Here is an 18557-nt window from a genome sequence, read left to right on the forward strand (position 1 = left end):
TGCCAAGGCTGTGCTTTCCGGGCACTCGATTGGAAGGTGCAGCTTGCTCCCAGGATCCTGTGCTCAGCAAACCTCATTGGCGGCAAACCTCAAGTGGGCTCCTCTGGAGTGATCCAAGCCAATTGTCTGAGTGAGTGCTTCCAAGCAAGAGGCATTTGCATGGACCTGTAGCAGTGTAGCAGCGTCTCCCTCAGCCAAGAGGTGAGCTTGGGAGTCTGTGGGCACAAACGCTCCAAGGGAGACGAGAAGAAAAGAGGAACTCAGAAAGGACTGGCTGTTAACAAAGTGGCAACTTTATTCATATACTTAATTAGGATACAAGTCATCACTTAACTTTCTAACTAAAGGAAACAAACAGGACAGAATGGAGTAGGCAAAAAAACTTTCCATCTTGGCCAATCTGTTGGAAAGCCAAAAATTCCTACTCGGCCCCCAACAGGGCGACCAGCAAAGCCCATTCTGTCCCTGGGAGGGAGGGGGAGGGAGGAAGGGAAGGAGGGAAGGGAGGAAGCCCAGGGTCACACAGAAGAAGGGAATGGCAGGGCAAACAAAATTGGGGGGAGTCCCAGCCAGCCCCCAACCACACCCCACCCCCGCTCCTTGCAGGCACGTTCACTTGGTCTCCTCTTCTGGGGCGGATCGACTCCTCCAGCCGCCCAGCAGCAGCACAAGCCTGCAAGAAGCACAAAGCAGCGTCAGTGGGGTTGCCCTGCTCCTCCTCCCTTTCCACTCCGGCAGCCCAGCAAGCGGGGATCGGGCAGTGGGGTGGGGGTTGATGGGGGGGCAAGCCAGAGAATTCAGGCTCCCAATGTGCAGCCACAGCATGGAGCAGGAGGGAGAGGAGGATTCTCTGGCCTGCCACCGGGCAGCACCAGGGGGCGCTACTGGGGCTGCAGGGGGCCCCCAGAGTCTCCCAGGCTCCTCTGCTGCTTCACCGGTTTGGGAGGAAGGAGGAGGGAGCGGAGGGGGGAGTGAGGCGTGGCTGCAGGAGTGGAGGGGGGGAGGAGCACACCCTCGGCAGGGGAGGGGGCGGATGCCTGGATGGTGCTTCCCCTGCCAGGGGAAGCCAGGCCGCTGGGGAAGGGGAGAAAGGTGGAAGGAGGAGGGGGTGCTCCCTGGCCAGCTGGTGGGAATGGAGGGAGGCGGTGACCTTGCCCTCCTGCTGGGGCCACACAGCCTCCCCAGACCCAAGGGAAGCCCAAGAATGGTTCCAAAGGGCCACTTGGGGGCAGGGTGGTCCTGTAGCCTCCTCCCACAGCCTGCCAGCAGAAGCAAGGGGAGGGGCTTCTGCACCCCAGAGGCGGGGCTTCCTTGGGCCAGGGGAGTGGAGCCTGCTTCCCCCTCACTCCTCAGACAGAACTGCACTTCCCTGCTGGATGTCTTCTTGTGGACAGATCTTGTGTCCACGCGGTTGGAGGAGGTCTTCTGGGAGGCCCCTGCGCTGCACGGTCTTTCCTGAACCTCCCTTCAGCTGCTGATCTTCAAGGGGAGAGCACGGGGCTGTTGTTCCTGGAAAGAGAGAAGGACATTGGTTCAGAGATGGGGGGGTCTTCTCACACTCTCCCCCATGACACCACCAAGCACCAGGGACTCCTGGCAGAATATTTGTGTCCTCATTTCCCAGAGGGAAGAGAGATCTTTCCTCTTTCCCTTGGGCTACTGGTACAACCAGACACAAGGGCCGAAGTTGGCATTCCAACACGAGGGAGGGTTGCCCAGATTCCTGCCCACCCTTCCTGCAGCCCCAGCCCCCTCCCTAACCATCGGGGCCCCTTCAAGTGAAGCCCTGCCTTGGTCTGCTCACCAGTCGGTCAGGTGGAGAGATCACCGTACTCTGGCGGGTGTCTCTTCTTCTTACAGCCCGCCCACAAGCGCCGAACGGCAGCCCGCAGCCCGTGCCGGGAGTGGAGGGAAAAGGCCTTCTTCACGATCTTCTCTGTCTTGCAGGCAACTCTCCCGACCTCGGGGTCATGGTCGCCAAGCAAGCTCTCCAGCGCTGGAGGGATGAAGGAGAAGGTTCAGAAATGGCATGAAGAGATCACCCCACCCTTGGCCAAGCCCCACCATTTCCACACCAAGAGGGCGCAAGTCCTGACTCTTTCTCCCCTGTACTCTGGGAAAGCCTACTGCTGAGCATCCCTGAGGATGCAAGCGGGACCTTCCATTTGAGGGGACAGGTGGCCCATTCCAGCTCTGTGGTCCCTAAATCTAGGCCTCTCCCCTCACAGAAACTTCCCCTTCCCACCCAGAAACCGGCACTTACCAGCATGGAAGGTCTCTATGTTCCCTTCAGTGAGGATGCTGCCCTTTTTGTGGACCAGGTGACCTAAAAACAAGGGTGGAAGGAAATGGGACCACAGTTCAGGACCCTGCGCATGGACAGCCCACTTCCCATCATTCAGGAGAGGAAGTTCTCCCCTCTCTGCTCCGTCTGGGACTGACAGATTGAGCCATTCCTCCAGGGACTCTTACGTCACCTTGGAAGGAAATTAAGCCAAGAGACCTCGCTAACGCTCACTGGGACAGTCCTCCTGGGGAGGGAACAGCTCCTGCCCCTCCACAGCCTTCTGGCAGTGCCTTCCAAGAGAATGAACCTTTGCCCACCAAGACGACCCACTAAGGGAGACCCAAAAGTTTTGTTTCGCTTACCGATCAGCAGGGCAGCCGTTCTCCTCACTGAAGGCTGCTCGCTGCGGAAGAAGCCCAGGATCTTGGTGGCCTCCATCTCCACGGCGTCCTCTGTGCCGAGCTGCCGAATCTGGGATCAAGAGCAAAGACAAATCCCGAGTGAGCAAAGCATCGCCCAAAGGTCCTTGAGCCATTTGAGCCGAGGGATGGACAGGGAGGGGCTGCCCTTACCAGACGCTTGGCGATCTTGTGGAGCAGCTCCTGCAGGCTGTAAGAGTCCCGCGCCAGCAGCTTGCCCTCCAGTTGCCATAGGAGGGCTTCCGCCAGGAGGCTCAGATTGTCCTTCGCAGCCTGCCAAAAGAAAGACCGGAATGGGAGTGAAAAAGGCTGCCAAGGGATTCCACGAAACCTCTTAGGGGGCTTCAAGGAGTAGGGCCTGGATGGGCCAAACCACAGCAGGACAGCTCGTGGATTCACCACCCCGTGAGGCTAACTCTGGGGCCTGCCTCTCGGTGGCTGGACTTGTGGAAGCCTAAACACCTTCGTAGGGGTGGCAGGAAGAAGTGGGCCCTCACCTGTGCTACCTCCAGGTCTTCATCCTCCACATGCATCAGCACCGCGATGAGGGTCGTGATGTTCTCCTCTGTACCCTTGTGGTGGTGGTTGCGGTGCTGCAGGAGATCCAGGTGGGTCCTCATGGCTACCCTTCGGATCTTAGCCTCCTCCTACAAAGAAGAACAGGGCTTGTTATTAGGGAGGAATTCCTCACCTCCATAATTGATGAAGAGCTTGCATGGGTCTCTAGGGGGTGTCTGGTTTCCCTTCTCCAACCCAGTCGGAACCTGCAGGTTGGCCGGCCCTCATAGAGCCGGGGCGGAGGGCTGGCGTGCAAGTTCTCACGTGGTGGAAGAGAGGGCGGCACAGGGCAGCCAGGACAGCATTCACCGTGGCCTGGTGTTCTGATGGACAGTGCCTCAGCCGCTCCATGAAGGCCAGGACCCCCAAAGTGGCATCCAGACTGGAGGTCCTGAGCCCTGCCAGGATCCCGGCACTAAAATCCTGGGGTTTCTTGGCCTAGGGAGGGAAAAGTTGGCTCCTTGAAAACACATGCTAGTCCATCCGCTGCTAAACGCACCACAGAGCTGTCCGTGTTTGATGCTGCTTCGCCACCATCCACTGCCTTGGGGAGGAGATGACTCAAGCCATCCCAGAGGCACAAAGAGCGGGGAGAATGCAGCATTGGAGGACGTGGGGAATCAGGCTCCTACTGAGAGATGCATTCCTGTGCCTTCCCTTAAGGATTTCTCCTTCGTCCTGTGGCAAGGGTTCCACAGACTGAATCCACCCAACTGGAGAAATCTCCCCATCACACCTGGGGATGCCTAGGAGCACCAGCCTCAGGAAGGGCTCCCCAAAGAGAGGAGTCTCCATGCCTAGGGATGCTCCATGCCCAGGGATGTCACTCACCGCCTTCAGGGTGCCATAAATTTGGAGAAGTCCCCTTTCGCTCAGGTAGCGGATGTTCTGGCTGGGGTGGACTAGCCACGCTACCAGGAGCCTCCAGGTCTTCTCTAAGGCAGCAAAGTCTTGGTCTTTCAGGAGCAGCTAAAAGAGGGAAAGGAGGAAAACATCCATCAGCCTCTGGGGCCAGACCCTCCTCTCAGGGAAGCCCACCCTGAGGAAGACGCTGCTCACCTCCACAAAGAAGGCCACCTCTGCGAGGGAATGCTCTTCTGGATCTTTGTCCAGGCTGAAGAGGGAAGCCAGGTATGCCTTCAGCCTGGCCACTGTGGAGGACCGTGTCTGGAGGAGAGCCCTGCAAAACACCAAAAGACCCTGCTGAGTCCTGGGCGGAAGGCCCAGAAAGAGCAGACCTGACCCAAACCACACCAGCCCCCAGGCCTCCTGAGATATCTCCTATTCACTCCTACTTACCTCACCAAGAGGGCCACACCCTGGAGGCAGCTCTGCGTAGAGCACAGGGATTCCCAGCAGGTCTTCTCCGGGGTCACCTGTGCCACCCTCTCCAGCAGGGTCCGGACAATCTGTGCGGTCTCCCTGCAGAGAAGAGAAGGTTGCTCTCACCAAAATGTGTGTCTCCTTGCGGGGTGGTGTAGTGTCAAGGGTGGATGGACTGTGTTGGACCATGGGAGGGAGACCACAGGGGTGAAGTGACTTTCCCCACAGCTGGTTTTTTAACACTGCAGACACATTTTAAGGCTCTCTGCAGAGCCAAGAGGGCTACAAATTCTGGGGTCTCCCCTGTGGAGCTGAGGGAAGGGACCACCGTGCCAGAGTCATCCCAACAGGCCAGAAATGCTCCTCACCCATGAGAGTGGGACATGGGAGAAATGACCCTGGCCTGTCCTCCCAGAGTGCTGGAAGGAGGACTTACTGGCCCCGCTTTCCCCACCGCCATGACTTACTCAGGAGGCAGGTCTTGGCTGTCTCGGTTCCCGACTCCCTCGGTGGTGTTCTGCAGGCCGGTGAGGATCTTGTTGACAAGGCCCATCAGGAGTTCGGGGAACCTCTCCTCCACCTCACTGGCATACTCCACACACCAGACGACATCCCCAATCTTCCTTGTTGCTCTCCCCTGCGAAGAAGAGGAGGGTCAGGCCTCAGCACTCAGTCCGAGGGACGGTTATGGGTCAGGAGAATCCCCAGGGCGAGGCCAGTGCCATGGGTGTCTGCACCCACATGTAGGCCTGAAGGGTGCTGCCTCTGGCTCAGGGTGCATGAGGTCAACTGCAAGGGAAAGACATCAACAAGGGGAAAGGGCAAGTCCCCACCTCCCGTGTGAACAGTGACTGCCATCCAAGCCGCCATCCTGTGTAGTGCATGAAAGGTGGGGCAGAGGGGTGGAGTCAAGTCACCCTTGGTTTGCACCCCTTACCTCTCCCAGATGGACCGAGGAGAACCAATCTGGGGCCAGCTGTCCTCTTCTTTCCTCTTCGCCGATGTTCCTGAGAGAGGAGAGGAGAGAGAAAAGCTTCTCAAAGAACTGTCCTGTTGGAGATGGCAGCCAGCTGAGGAAGAACACGGGCACCCAAAGAGATGCTAAGCAAAGATCTAGCCTCCCTTGGGAGGTGGCTGGCAGGGGAACTTCATCAGGCCAGAGATCTCCCAAGTCCAGCCTTTCGTTCCCCACTGAGAAGCCTGGGAAGTGTTCAAAGGGGGCATCGAGACAGGAGCCCTCCCCTGCTCCTTCTCCCCAACACCCGCTCATGCCAACAGCATGGGGGTCTCAGAGCTCCCTCTGCTAACAGCCAGCAATAGACTTGCTGGTGTCTGTCTTGCACCTGCTGCCAATCGGCCTCCTTGGGTGAACTCCCCCTCCAGATTTCTCAGGGAGCAGGTAGGAGGAAACATCCCTCTATGGGGCTCAGACATGGGGGAGCTGCCCCTGTCCCCTGCAGCCATCTGCTGGCTACGCTAAAATCCCCCCAGCTCCCTACTGGCTCCTCAGCTGAGACAAGGGTACCTACCTGGCCGAACTGGGGGTCAGCGGAGAGTCCCACACCTCGTCCTCGATGCTGCTGATGTCATGCATCGTGTCGTCCTCGTCCGTAGAGGAGCACTGGGGAGGAGAGAGAAGAGAAACGGGAGTGTTCCGGGGCTTGCATTGACCTTGTGAGGCTTCTGAGAGGAACCAAGCAAAAGGGATGGTTGGGAAGACATCCTGCTCTAAAATAAGACCTGCCTCTTGGTAGAAAAGGCATTTGGCATCTCTGCCCAGAAGAGCCTTTCACCACATTTTTGCCCCCTTTCCAATGCCTCAGATGCATTTCCTCCCATCCCACCAATCACAATCCCTCCCATCCTGCAGCATCTAGAAGTAGAAACATTCCATGTTCTGTCTCCTGCTGGGGAACAGGGCACTCACACACACACACACACGCACACACACACACACACACACACACACACAACCTAGAGCCCGTTCACATGAAAAAATGGATGGTGAAATGGATCAGTTCTGACCTCCGCAGAGGACGAGTCTTCCACCGTGTAGGTGTTCTTCATCATCTTCTTGATGAGCCACTTCTTTGGCTTCGGGACTCTGAGAAGAGAAAGGAGAGACATGGCATAAGAACAGCAATGCATGCCCTGTGGATCAAGTGAAAGACACGTGTAGCCCAGAACCCAAGAGTGGACAGCCAGATGCCTATTTAGTTGGTTGTGAACCACTTGAGACCTGGTTACATGTGGCATTAAAGTGTGTTTATTCAGAGAGAGAGACAGAGATCTCGAGATTCGGAGGTTCCTTGGCTGTCATGGGTAATAGTCTTCAACTGGCTTCTCCTCCATGAACATGTCTAATCAACCAAGGCTCCCAGGGAAGGTGATCCGCCTCTATGATCCCTGGAGCGGCCCTTCAGCTGAGAAAGATACCTGGGGGAACTGGTGGCACAGTCCCCTTCCGACCCCTCGTCCTCCACGCTGGCATGTGGAGTCTCGGCCCCCGGGAAGGAAGAACTCTGTAAAGGAGAGAAGATGGAGAAATGGCTGCTCTGGCCCTCGCATTGGCTTCCTAGGCTTCAGCAGGGAAAAGGCCAGCCTGTCACCTTCCAGCGGTCATCATCAGGTGAGCTGAATGCAGGAAGTGGGCCGGAAGGGGATCGTCCCATTCTGGACACAACTCTTCCCGCTTTCCTGATTTTCAACTTTCTTAAAAACCACTTTGGAGCCCAAGCGTGCTGGCTGGGGGCGGGCGGGAGAGATGGCAAAAGAGCTCCTCTCTCGTGTCCGCCTTCCTCGCAATGAGGTCGGTCGGGCTGATTTCTGGCCTTCGCACACGCATGCAAATGGCAGAGGGGAAAGGCATCAACTCCCCCCACCCCAAGACATGCTGCGCTCCCTCACTCAACTGGGGCCCCGATGGCTCTGGTGACTGGAAAAGACCACTTCCAGTCCACTTCATGCTTTCAGTCGGCTCCTTAGTGAGGACACTAAAGGCACGTGCAAAAACATGCCAAAATTGGGTCTCCTTTCCTCTTTCTTTCCCATTTCTTTCCCCTTTTTCATTTAGTTCATTTCTCATTGGTTTGGTTGAGTTTGCTTATTGTTTTGTATTTTTATTCATTCTTCATTTATTTGTCACTGTTTTTCAATGGTTGCCATTAAAGCAACAGGATGCTCCACCTTTAACTGTGAGATCTCGACCAGAAGTCAAGACCATAGCCACCATCTCCTTGCGGCCATTTTCTTTAATCCTATCACCCCCACCGTGCCACCATTGTGATGCAGTGTTGTTAAGGGCATGGCTGTCCCTTTACCATAGCTTTAAGCAAACAACTGTCAGAAGATGGCCGCCCACCCGGCAGCATCAAAACTGGGGCCATTCCACATGCTCTCTACTCCTGGGCAACACGGGGGACCCACACGCCCAACCCACAGTTCTTCCGAGGGAGGGACTGGATGTTGAGGCTTCCTGACCTCTCCAAGGGATGGCTCTTGGTCAGCGGCGGTGTTTTGCAGCCTCCTCAACACGGTGCTTGGCCTCTGGACACTAAGAAAAGAAAGAAAGAAGACACATGAGATCAGAACACGAGTGCTTAGAAAGAGCTCTGCTTGATGAGATGAATGAGGCATGCAGCCCAACACCCTGTTTCCAGGAGTGGACAGCCAGATGCCTGCAGGAAGCCCACGGGCTGGGCATGGAGACACCTGCCTCCATGGAAACAACCCTCCATGCTGCTCGGAGCTTCTCTCCGCCCTTGGCTTCTTGCTAAACTAACCACCTCCACCCCCCAAAAAATTGCATGGGCTCCTAAGGAAGGTCCTCTACTTCCATGAGCGATGGAGCTGCCCCTCCAGGTGAGAAAAGAGTACCTCGGGGAACTGACAAAGCTCTCCACGTCCAGCTCCTGATCCCTAGTGTTGTCTTCTGGGATCTTGGCCTCTTGGATGTCAGGACTCTGCATATGAGACAAAGGTTTCCAATGAGTGTACTCACTCTGATCTTCCTAGGGCCTAGGATTCGTAGGGAGTTTTCCCCCTGACATTTTCTTTGAGTTCATTTTTATTTCTTTAAATTATTTTGATTTTTTTTAAGACAAAAAAACCTTATTAAAAAGAAACCATGTGTTCTAATTCTAACTGGTTGGGAGTGCCAGGGCACAGCCACCACATGCTTGTGGCCATTTGGTTTCATCCTATGTCCAACCATGAACCTCCATTGTGATATGATCTACTGTGGTCAGCAAACTGGCCACCATCATTCAAAAGGGCCATCAGAATCAGCTGGCTGCACTCTGGAGCTCTAGTCCAAAGACAGCATGACAGGTAGGTCTGTGAAATCTCTTTCTTTCCCTCCCCAAAACCAGCCATTAACAGAAACATCACTGCATGGGAGCTCCAGAATGGAATGCTAACTGCTTGTTGTCATTTCTTGTCATTTCTTCTGCATTCCTTTCATGGGGAATGGAAACAAAGAGGAACGGGACCCACTGGCATCAATAGTTTGGCCCAGAGAGCCTTCTTGATCCCACCCCTTCATGTCCTCTTCTCTCCTCTCCCCAAGAAACAGGGTTAGCTCAGCCTTTCCAAAGGGAGAGACAAGGTGGGCCCCTGAGTCCGGAGTGAGGGCCATCCCTCCTGCTGTGGGCTGTTTTTACCTGAGGGGACCAGGATTGTCTCTCCAGAAATGCCTCTTCAGTCAAGAGACCTGGAGGATCTCTGCCAGGAAGACCCTCTCCTCTCCTGACCCGTCTCAGGGTCTTGGGAGCCGTTTGATGCCTCCAATCCAAAGCACACCAACCCAGAAAGGTGGCCATTGGAAGGAGAGGCAGAGGGTGGCACAATCCTTCCCTAGCCACGACGTTCCCACTGTAATCCTCTGGCCAACATGCAGCAGCTGGATTTCCTCCCCTTTCAGGATCTGACCCCCCTCTGTCTCCTGACGGTGGAGATGCAATCTCCCCTCACTCCTCCACCAGCCCATCCACAAAAGCGACTGGAATCGTTTCCTCACCTCACAAGACCATTCGGTGTCCACAGTCTGGAGAAACCATCCATCCTCCTCAACCGTGAAGACACTGCAGGAAGAAATACAATGGCCTGAGTACCTCGGAAGAGCCTTGCTGGATCCGACCAAAGATGCATCTGGCCCAGCACTCTGCTTCCAATAGGGGACAGCCATTTGGGAGGCCTCCAGGAAGCTATCCTCTGTGCCCTTCAAGCTAGCGGACATCACCACCACATCTTGGAAGAGTGAATGCTTCTACGCAGGGGCGTAACTACCATGAGGCCGGGGGAGGCCGTCGCCTCGGGGCCCCACTGCCTTGAGGGGCCCCCCAGAGACACCTCCCATGACTCCCCATTGCCCCCTGCCCAGCCCCAAGACCCTTCAGCCACTTGCCCTGTTTGCCCTCCCTCCTTCTGGTCCTCCTGGTCGGCCATCCAAGCAGCAGGCAAGCTGCTTTTCTCCCGGGCGCCTCTCAGCTGATCGGCGGCTGGGCGGGGCTTCCAGGGAGGCCTCCGTGTAGGCCTCCGTGAAGCCTGAATTCGAGTAGGCTGGCCAGCCCCAGGAAGAAGGCTGGCAGTCAGAGTGGCCACTCCAGTTCTCTGCAGCAGACCCTCTTCTTCCCAGGCCAGACAGCTCAGCCGTGGCCAGGTAGAAGGTGGATTCCTTTTGGTGGTCACACCCCGCCCCCCGCCCCCTATATCCAGGTAGGGATCTGCTTGCCATAGGGCTTGGATGGGGGGTGGGGAGACTGAGAAGTCTCTGAATATTTCATGGAAGACTGATTGGAAAATCTGCTGGCTTAAAAAAAACCTCTAAAAGTCCTAGAAGTGGCTTGTTTCATGGCAGGAAATTACAAAAACTTCTGGAACAAATTTATTCATTCATTCATTCATTCATTCATCAATACACTTCTGTTCAAGTTGTTTTGCAACCCAGGTCTGAGTGAGAACTGAGACATGAGTGAGAACTGTGACGCATGTGTTGTGCTTTTATATTTTTCCCCCTTAGGGTCCATCTGGCCCACATGTGAATGCAGCACCTCCATTCCAGAGGAGATGTGTGTTAAAGGGCTTTCAAAGCGTCTTGTGAAAAACCTCCTGGAATCAAACTTGACTGAATTTGTTCAGAATTCTGAGAAAACAAACATAGGCTCACCCTGCATGGTTGAAAGTCTCCTTTGCTAATCTGCAGCAAGGGGCCCATCTTAATCATTAGTGTTTCTAGTGTGTTCTAGGCATTAAAAGTAGCACAAAGATATAGTATTCAATGTATATCACTATATATTGTAAAGTGTGTGTGTATTCAGTGAAATGTATTTCTTGGCAGCATACATATTTTGAAATATCAGACTTAAATCCTTGGAAGCCTGGGGTGTGTGGAAGCCCTGGACTTTGGGGGGGGGGCAATTTAAAATCTCTTCTCAGGGCCCACTCCAACCTTGCTACGCCCCTGAGCGCATTTGGGTCCGTTCTTAGAGCTCTACTTCGAAAACGGAGCACAATGCAGAGAGCTTCATGATTGAAAAGGGAGCTGCATCTGCTGTCCACAGAGCCACCACTGGGTATTACTTGCTGGCAGACTGGAAGTCGCTTAGATGAACTTCAAGCTCAAATCCTTGGTTTTGTAAATACACCACATGAAAAAGGAATTTTTGACTCGGAAATAGTTGTGCCTGAAAGGTATCCATTTGAGCCTCCAAAGATGCACTTCCTGACTCCATTTAAAAAAGGTTTTACTCCCATATAATTCTTCTCTTCTCATTTGCTCAATTTTGTACATCTGTTTTTTGTATGTTTTGAATGAGGACAGAAATGTGAGAATAAAAGCCCCCTGCTTACGGGGCAAAGAGGCACCTTTTTCTCTTTGTAAACCGCCCCGAGGCATTTTTGGAAGGGCGGAATAGAAATCGAATTATTATTATTATTATTATTATTATTATTATTATTATTATTATTATTATTATTATTATTATAAAATTTCTGGGCGGGGGGGGCCCATTTTAGAATCTTGTCTCAGGGCCCACTCCAACCTAGTTACGCCCCTGCTTCTACACAATGTATGAAGACGTCGTTTTTGACTGTCTGCCCTGCAACTCTTGCCAGTCAGCGGCACTGGATCCATCCCAGATCCAGGCTGGCAGGGGGACAGAAAACCTTCCCTACACAAAAGTTCAAGAAGAAACTCTACCTCCTCGGGGAACTGATGGCATGTGCGTCTTCCAGGATCTCGTTCCCAGTGTTGACCGTCTGAATCCTGGAGCTGTCCGAGAATGACTTCTGTGGATGAGAATGGAGAGAGGAATGGGTGCTCTGGGGCCCACTTGACCTTTCCAGGGCATCTGGGGTCCAAACATCAACCCTCCTTCAAGAGGTCCTTCTTAACAGAGGAGCTTAAAGCAGGAGGTGGCTCCTTAGCACCTCAAAAGCGTGTCTACCAACGTGTAACTGGGCTCAGAGAGGAACCAAACCCAAGAATCTACTGAACCTCAGAAACCAGCTTTCTGCCCATTCCTGGGCAGTCGGGAGAGATCATGGGTATTACACAACATTTGGAGTGGCAGGATCCCGAAGAAGAGTCAGGCCTCCTGCTACATGGGACACTGTGGTTTCTTGAATGGTGCCTTTAATTAAGGAAAGCCTAGCTAAGTTCTTCTCTTTGCTGGGCAGAGCTCTTGGCCACTTGATGCTGCAGACCCGTGTTTTGAGGCCCTTTTAAATGACACCAGAAACGGGGCCATGTGGAGCCAAGAAGTGACAGGGGGGAAAGAGTGCACCATCTACCCCAAAGAAGACTTTCCCACTCTAGTTCCCCTCCAGACTGCTCCCTTCCTGGATGTGTTTTCTGCTTGGTAGTCCAGAACAAAATCAAAGTCTAGAACCCTGGGGGAGGGAGTGATTTGGGGCAGGAGAGCGGAATGAAGGAGCCAGGTTGGAAGATAGGTAGACACACCCCTCTTCCCTCTCAGCACTTCCCATCCCAAAAGTTCCCATGATGCTTCCTCCATAGCGAGGGTCTCCAACCTTTGCCTGAGTCACTTGTAGTTGAGCCCGGATTGTCACTCATCCCACCCACCCAATTCACTGCTACTACCACTGCAAATATCAAGGCATATGGCTTTTCCAGACAAGTTCTCAAAGCATCCCTTCAACTTGCTAAGACAGGATCTCTACCACACGCCCTCTATTCTAGCTCGAAATGGGGTCTCTCCCACCCCCTCCCAGCCCTGCCATGTACAGACTGGGTTTTCATCCCTTACCAGTGACCATTTGCTCGTTTTGGCTACGGAGCACTCTTCATATATCTCCTGTGGCTGGAAGTCACTGAGATGGGAAAAGGACAAAAGACACAAGTGAGTGAGTGTTTCAAAGGAACCCAGAGTAGTCAGTTTCCAGTAGTGGGCAGGGGTGAAGGCAAGAACCCTCCAAGCTCCTTGCAACATAAAGGTTACTTTCTTTATTTTATTTTATTTTATTTTATTTTATTTTATTTTATTTTATTTTATTTTATTTTTTTATTTATATACCCTCCCTGCTCTCCACAACATAAAGAGCTTTCTTTCTTTCTTTCTTTCTTTCTTTCTTTCTTTCTTTCTTTCTTTCTTTCTTTCTTTCTTTCTTTCTTTCTTTCTTTCCTGATTCATTCATTCATTGGATTTATATATATTTTTATACTGCCTAATTTAAAAACCTCTAAAACAGCTCAGCTCCCTTGGTTGGGGTTTGGAGAGCGGCTACTGGTCAGAGTAGAGCAATGGTCTGACTCAGCATCACCTGTTCCGAGGGGCTGCCACGACCCCCTCCTCTGCCCCCCAGAGGGGCTTCCACTGTTCCCCTCCCAGTTGGTCCCTTTGCCCTGCAACCACTCAAGGAGGCACCAGCAGATCCAGCCCTGAAGGAGCAGCCAGCCACACCCTGGCTCCAGTCTCCCTCTCCCGCTCTGGGTGGCTGCAGGGCTCACCTGGAATCCAGGGCCTGAGAAATAGTGGGCCAGGCCCACCAGCCCATGGAGCCCCACAGCCCTTCAGTCCTCAGAGAGCAGACTAGGGGACCGATCCCCCCACCCCACCCATCCTCCTTTGAAACCCTAGGGAGCAAAATGTGCACGAGAACCCTCCCTGGCCTCCTGTGCCTGAACCCCTGGATCCTCTCCCAGAACCCAGCTAGCTCAGACGGATCGGCTCTTCTCCTTTGGAACTCCCTTTACCTGCCCCTGCTCTCATTCCTTTCTGTCTTCCCCACATTCCAATAGTAAGAACTTAGACTGGGTGCCTCTTGCAAACTGGGACCTCTTGGGGGTTGGGCTTATTAATGTTGGGGGTCATGACTTCTATGGCAGAGTATTCAGCAGCTATTTCACTCCCATTACAGCAGAAGTCAACAGGGTCTCCGGGGCAACAGCTTGTCCATGATAAGCAGGGAGATTCACACAAGTTTAAACTAATCTGCTTTATTCAGAAGAAGATGCTGAGAGGAAAAGACCTCTATCTGACTTCTGGCTACGTGTTGGTCAGAGAGAGACCTGTCGTGGTCATCAGGGTTACTGGTGCCATAGGCCGATGGCATCTGGAGCTGGATCTCCAACAATGAAACCCTGGCAGGGGCCATGTTTCTTGAGAGGATCCTAAGTGGTCCTGAAATCCAAGGTGCCATAAATCAAGAATGGGCCCAGATAACCCAGGAGGAGCAGGAGGACGTACCTGAGAGGAGCCACAGGAGTTTCCTCAACAAGGCTGCCCACGCCGCGGAGTGAGGGGCATCCTTCTCCCATGTCCTGTCAAGGAGAGAGGAGAGCAGGAGTGAGGATGGGCTGGGCCAGCTCACACCCACCGGGGTCATTCCTAAGCAGCCAGTGGGGACTCCCACCCTAGATTTCTCATCAAACCGCTTTGAGAATTTTGGTGGTCTTTCCCCCACATTGGACCTCTTTGGGGTAGGATGGTGAACCCTTCCTCTAAACCCCCTGCCGGAGGCCATGTTCAGCGCTCCCACATGGCCCCAAATGGACAAAATTTGGCGTGAGCCGCAGGGGAGACAGGTTGCTCTCCCCCTGCTAAATATCAGAGGATGACCACTTTGAAGGGGTCTCTTGGCTCAGTTAGCTGAACTCCCTGGGCCCCATGGTTGGCATGGGGCACCACCAGCCAGCAGGGTTGCCAACTCTCTCACTAATCCTGCTCCTGTGACTTCAGCAGAAGGCTGGCATGCAGATATCAAGCTGGTGATGCATTTCCCATCTCTTTGGGCTAAGCTGGTCAAGCTTTTGCTCAGAGCAGAGGAGCCAGGCCACATCAAGAGGGGGCAATTCCCATCTTCCATAGAACCTGTGACTCCCCCTTGGCAGAAATGGCCCTTTCGGTCCTCCCTCCATCCCCCTCCTCAACATTTCAATTCCTTTACCGAAGAATGACCAGTGTTGTTTTCTTCACTCCCTCATATGGCCATCCTGCCCCTCTGAAGGGGGAAGCTGCAAGGATCTCGGAGAGACCAGGAACCCCTTCCCTTCCTCTGTGCAGGTGGCTCCACTCTGCAGTTCCTCTCTGGATGAGATCCTGGAGGAGGGAGGGGGCTGACGGGGCTCTGACCCATCGATGGGGGGCTGCTACTCCATGAAGACCCCGTGAACATGGTCTGGGCCAGTCCCTTCCTGCACTACAAGTTCAGCCCAGAGGGGCCAGGACAGTCTCACTTCCTAAATGTCTCCACCTTGACCCAAATCCAACCCCTGGGGGTCTCCCCATCCCCACCCCCTTCATCGAGAGGGGGCAATTCCCATCCTCCACATAAGTGCCACTTGGCAGATCTTGCCATTTCTATCTTCCCTCCATCCTCCTCCACAACATTTCATTTCTTTTATATCCTACTTTTAGTTTAAAAATATCAAAGAGGCTTACAAGCAATAAAACTTGTATTATATCATTCTAAGCTACTGAGGAAGAAGCCTTTCAAAACAAGGTCATCATCACCATCAATCCAAAGAGGGAGGGAGGGAGGGAGGGATCTAGGGAGGGAGAGTGCCTCTCCGCAGGGGTGTTGCTGGAGACTTAAAATGTTCCCGAGCCTGATCCCTTTTATTTATTTATTTATTTATTTATTTATTTATTTATTTATTTCATTTATATAGCGCCCTTCCGAAATGGCTCAGGGCGGTTTACAATTAAACCAGGAAACATTAAAAACAATTAAAACAGAGATGCAAATATAAATACCAATTTAAAACTACTTAAAAAACAATTAAACTATCAAAACAATTAAAACCCTGAAAACCAGGTATTAAAACAATTAAAACTGATTAAAAACCCTGAAAGGCCAGGCTCTCTTGAAGGACAGTAAAGAATCAAGATTACGAATTTCCGCTGGGAGTGCAATCCACAGTCCAGGAGCAGCTACAGAGAAGGCCCGCCTTTGAGTCGTCACCAAACGAACCGGTGGTAACCGGAGACAGACTTCCGCAGATGACCTTAACGTGCGGTGGGGATCATGTAAAAGAAGGCGCTCTCTAAGATATCTTGAACCCAAGCCGTTCAGAGCTTTAAAGGTAATAACCAGAACTTTGTATTTTGCCCGGAAAAAAATTGGCAGCCAGTGTAACTGTTTTAAAACAGGCTTTTGAGCATCCAATTCAGGCATTTCAAGCTCCCAAGAATGACGAATATTTTTTTAAAGCCACCTAATGGCGATGCAGGGAAGCAACTTGCCTAGAGAGCAGGAGGCTGTTGGTTCGAATGCCTGCTGGTGTGTTTCCCAAACAATGGGAAACTCCTATATCGTGCAGCAGCAATCAAGGAAGGTGCTGAAAGGCCTCATCTCAGACTGCACAGGAGATGGCAATGGTCAACCCCTCCTGTATTCTAGCAAAGATAACCACAGGGCTCTGTGGGCACCAGGAGTCGACACTGACCAACAGCACAATCTTTCCTCTCCTTTAATATGGCCATCCTGCCCCACTGAAGTGGGAAGCTGCAGGGATCTCGGAGAGGCCAGGAACCCCTTCCCTTCCTCTGTGCAGGTGGCTCCACTCTGCACTTCCTCTCTGGATGAGGTCCTGGAGGAGGGAGGGGGCTGACGGAGCTCTGACCCATCGATGGGGGGCTGCTGCTCCATAAAGACCCTGTGAAGATGGGCTGGGCCAGTCCCTTCCTGCCCACCAGGGTCAGCCCAAAGGGGCCAGGACAGTCTCACTTCCTAAATGTCTCCACCTTGACCCAAATCCAACCCCTGGGGGTCTCCCCCCACCCCCTTCAACAAGAGGGGGCAATTCCCATCCTCTACAGAACCGGCAACTCCCACTTGGCAGAATTCGCCATTTCTATCCTCCTTCCTCCCCCCCCCCCACATTCCATTAAATTGATATCTTCCTTTTAATTTAAAAATAATGAAGTGGCTAACAAACAATAGAACTCATATAATCCCATGCAAAGCTACAGAGGAAGAAGCCTTCCAAAAAATGGAGGTCATCACCATCTATCCAAAGAGGAAGAGAGAGGGGGAGCCTCGCTGCAGGGGTGTTGCTGGATGCTGAAAGTGCTCCCGAGTTTGGGCTCTTTTCACCATCCATTCCAGTCATGCTCAAATACCAAGAATGACCAGTGTTATTTTCTTCAAGTCCCTCATATGGCCATCCTGCCCATCTGAAGGGGGAAGCTGCAGGGAGCACGGAGAGGCCAGGAACTCTTTCTCCTGTTCTGTGCGGGTGGCTCCACTTTGTGCTTTCTCGCTGGAAGAGGTCCTGGAGGAGGGAGGGGGCTGGCGGAGCTCTGAGCCATCCATGGGGGGGCTGGTGCTCCATGAAGACCTTGTGAAGGTGTGCTGGGCCATTTCATTCATGCCCACATGGGTCAGCTCAAAGGGGCCAGGACAGTGTTGCTTCCTAAATGTCTCCACCTGGACCCAAGTCAAACCCCTCTGGGTCTTTCCCCCCCCCCATAAACTGAACCTATTTGGGGCAGGGCGGTGGACACTCACTCTGGACTCCTTGCCCGAGGCCATTTTCTGCACTCCCTCACGGCCAAAATTGGACAGAAATTTTTTGTGAGCAGCAGGAGATGCCAGAAAGTCTTCCTTTCAACGGTCGAGTCCAGAGAGTTTGAAGGCAACAGTGGAACCTCCAGCCCCATCAGGATCCGTTGCGACCGGTAAACACACCCAGCTGGGGACTCCCCCCTCCAGCAACCGCCATGTTTGAATGTACACAAGGATGGTGGAACTCCCAGGCCCAGTGGTGGGCACAAGGCACCAGTAGGCTGGGTTGCCAACTATTTACCTGGTCCTGCTCCTGTGACTTCAGCAGACGCCTGACATGCAGATCTTAAGCTGGTGAAGCAGTTTCCCATTTCTTTAGGCTAGGAATGCCTTCACCTGCTCAATCTGCTCAAGCTTTTGCTCAAAGCAGAGGAGCCAGGCTACATCAAGAGGGGGCAATTCTCATCCTCCACATAAATCCCACTTGGCAGATCCTGCCATTTCTATCTTCCCTCCATTCCCCCCCCCTCAACATTTCATTTCTTTTAGCCAAGAAAGACCAGTGTTGTTTTCTTCCCTCCCTAATATGGCCATCCTGCCCCTCTGAAGGGGGGAACTGCAGAGAGCTCAGAGAGGCCAGGAACCCCTTCCCTTCCACTGTGCAGGTGGCTCCACTCTGCACGTTCCTCGCTGGATGAGGTCCTGGAGGAGGGAGGGGGCTGATGGAGCTCTGAGCCATCCATGGAGGGCTGCTGCTCCATGAGGACCCCGTGAAGCTGCACTGGGCCACTCCCTTCCTGCCCTACAAGGTCAGCCCAGAGGGGCCAGGACAGTGTCGCTTCCTAAATGTCTCCACCTGGACCCAAATCCAACCCCTGGGGGTCTCCCCCGCCCAAAAAACATTGAAACTATTTGGGGCAGGGCGGTGGACACTCACTCTGGACTTCTTGCCTGAGGCCATGTTCTGCGCTCCCTTCACGATCCAAATTGTACAGAAATTT

The 18557-nt window shown here is 53.2% G+C and overlaps 1 protein-coding gene across 2 annotated transcripts; it reads right to left on the bottom strand.

The window, feature by feature from the left end:
- Positions 1–271: 271 nt before the first annotated feature.
- On the bottom strand, positions 272–10173 carry LOC128332673 (uncharacterized). 2 transcript variants are annotated; one of them, XM_053267258.1, is made up of 19 exons: positions 9992–10173; positions 9605–9668; positions 8464–8549; positions 8068–8140; positions 7024–7109; positions 6613–6691; positions 6117–6208; positions 5525–5594; positions 5055–5224; positions 4564–4686; positions 4324–4444; positions 4096–4233; positions 3529–3702; positions 3204–3353; positions 2860–2979; positions 2650–2758; positions 2264–2326; positions 1805–1996; positions 272–1509 (listed from the first exon to the last, which is right to left on the bottom strand). In XM_053267258.1, exons 1-18 carry the CDS (start codon positions 10030–10032, stop codon positions 1812–1814), a joined length of 1944 nt encoding a protein of 647 aa, XP_053123233.1. In that variant the 5' UTR covers positions 10033–10173; the 3' UTR covers positions 272–1509; positions 1805–1811. The 2 variants fall into 2 exon arrangements, with proteins under 2 accessions (XP_053123233.1, XP_053123234.1); XM_053267259.1 differs by lacking the exon at positions 3529–3702.
- Positions 10174–18557: the final 8384 nt, after the last annotated feature.

The sequence above is a fragment of the Hemicordylus capensis genome, chromosome 7 (assembly GCF_027244095.1).
Source record: "Hemicordylus capensis ecotype Gifberg chromosome 7, rHemCap1.1.pri, whole genome shotgun sequence".
NCBI lineage: Eukaryota > Metazoa > Chordata > Lepidosauria > Squamata > Cordylidae > Hemicordylus > Hemicordylus capensis.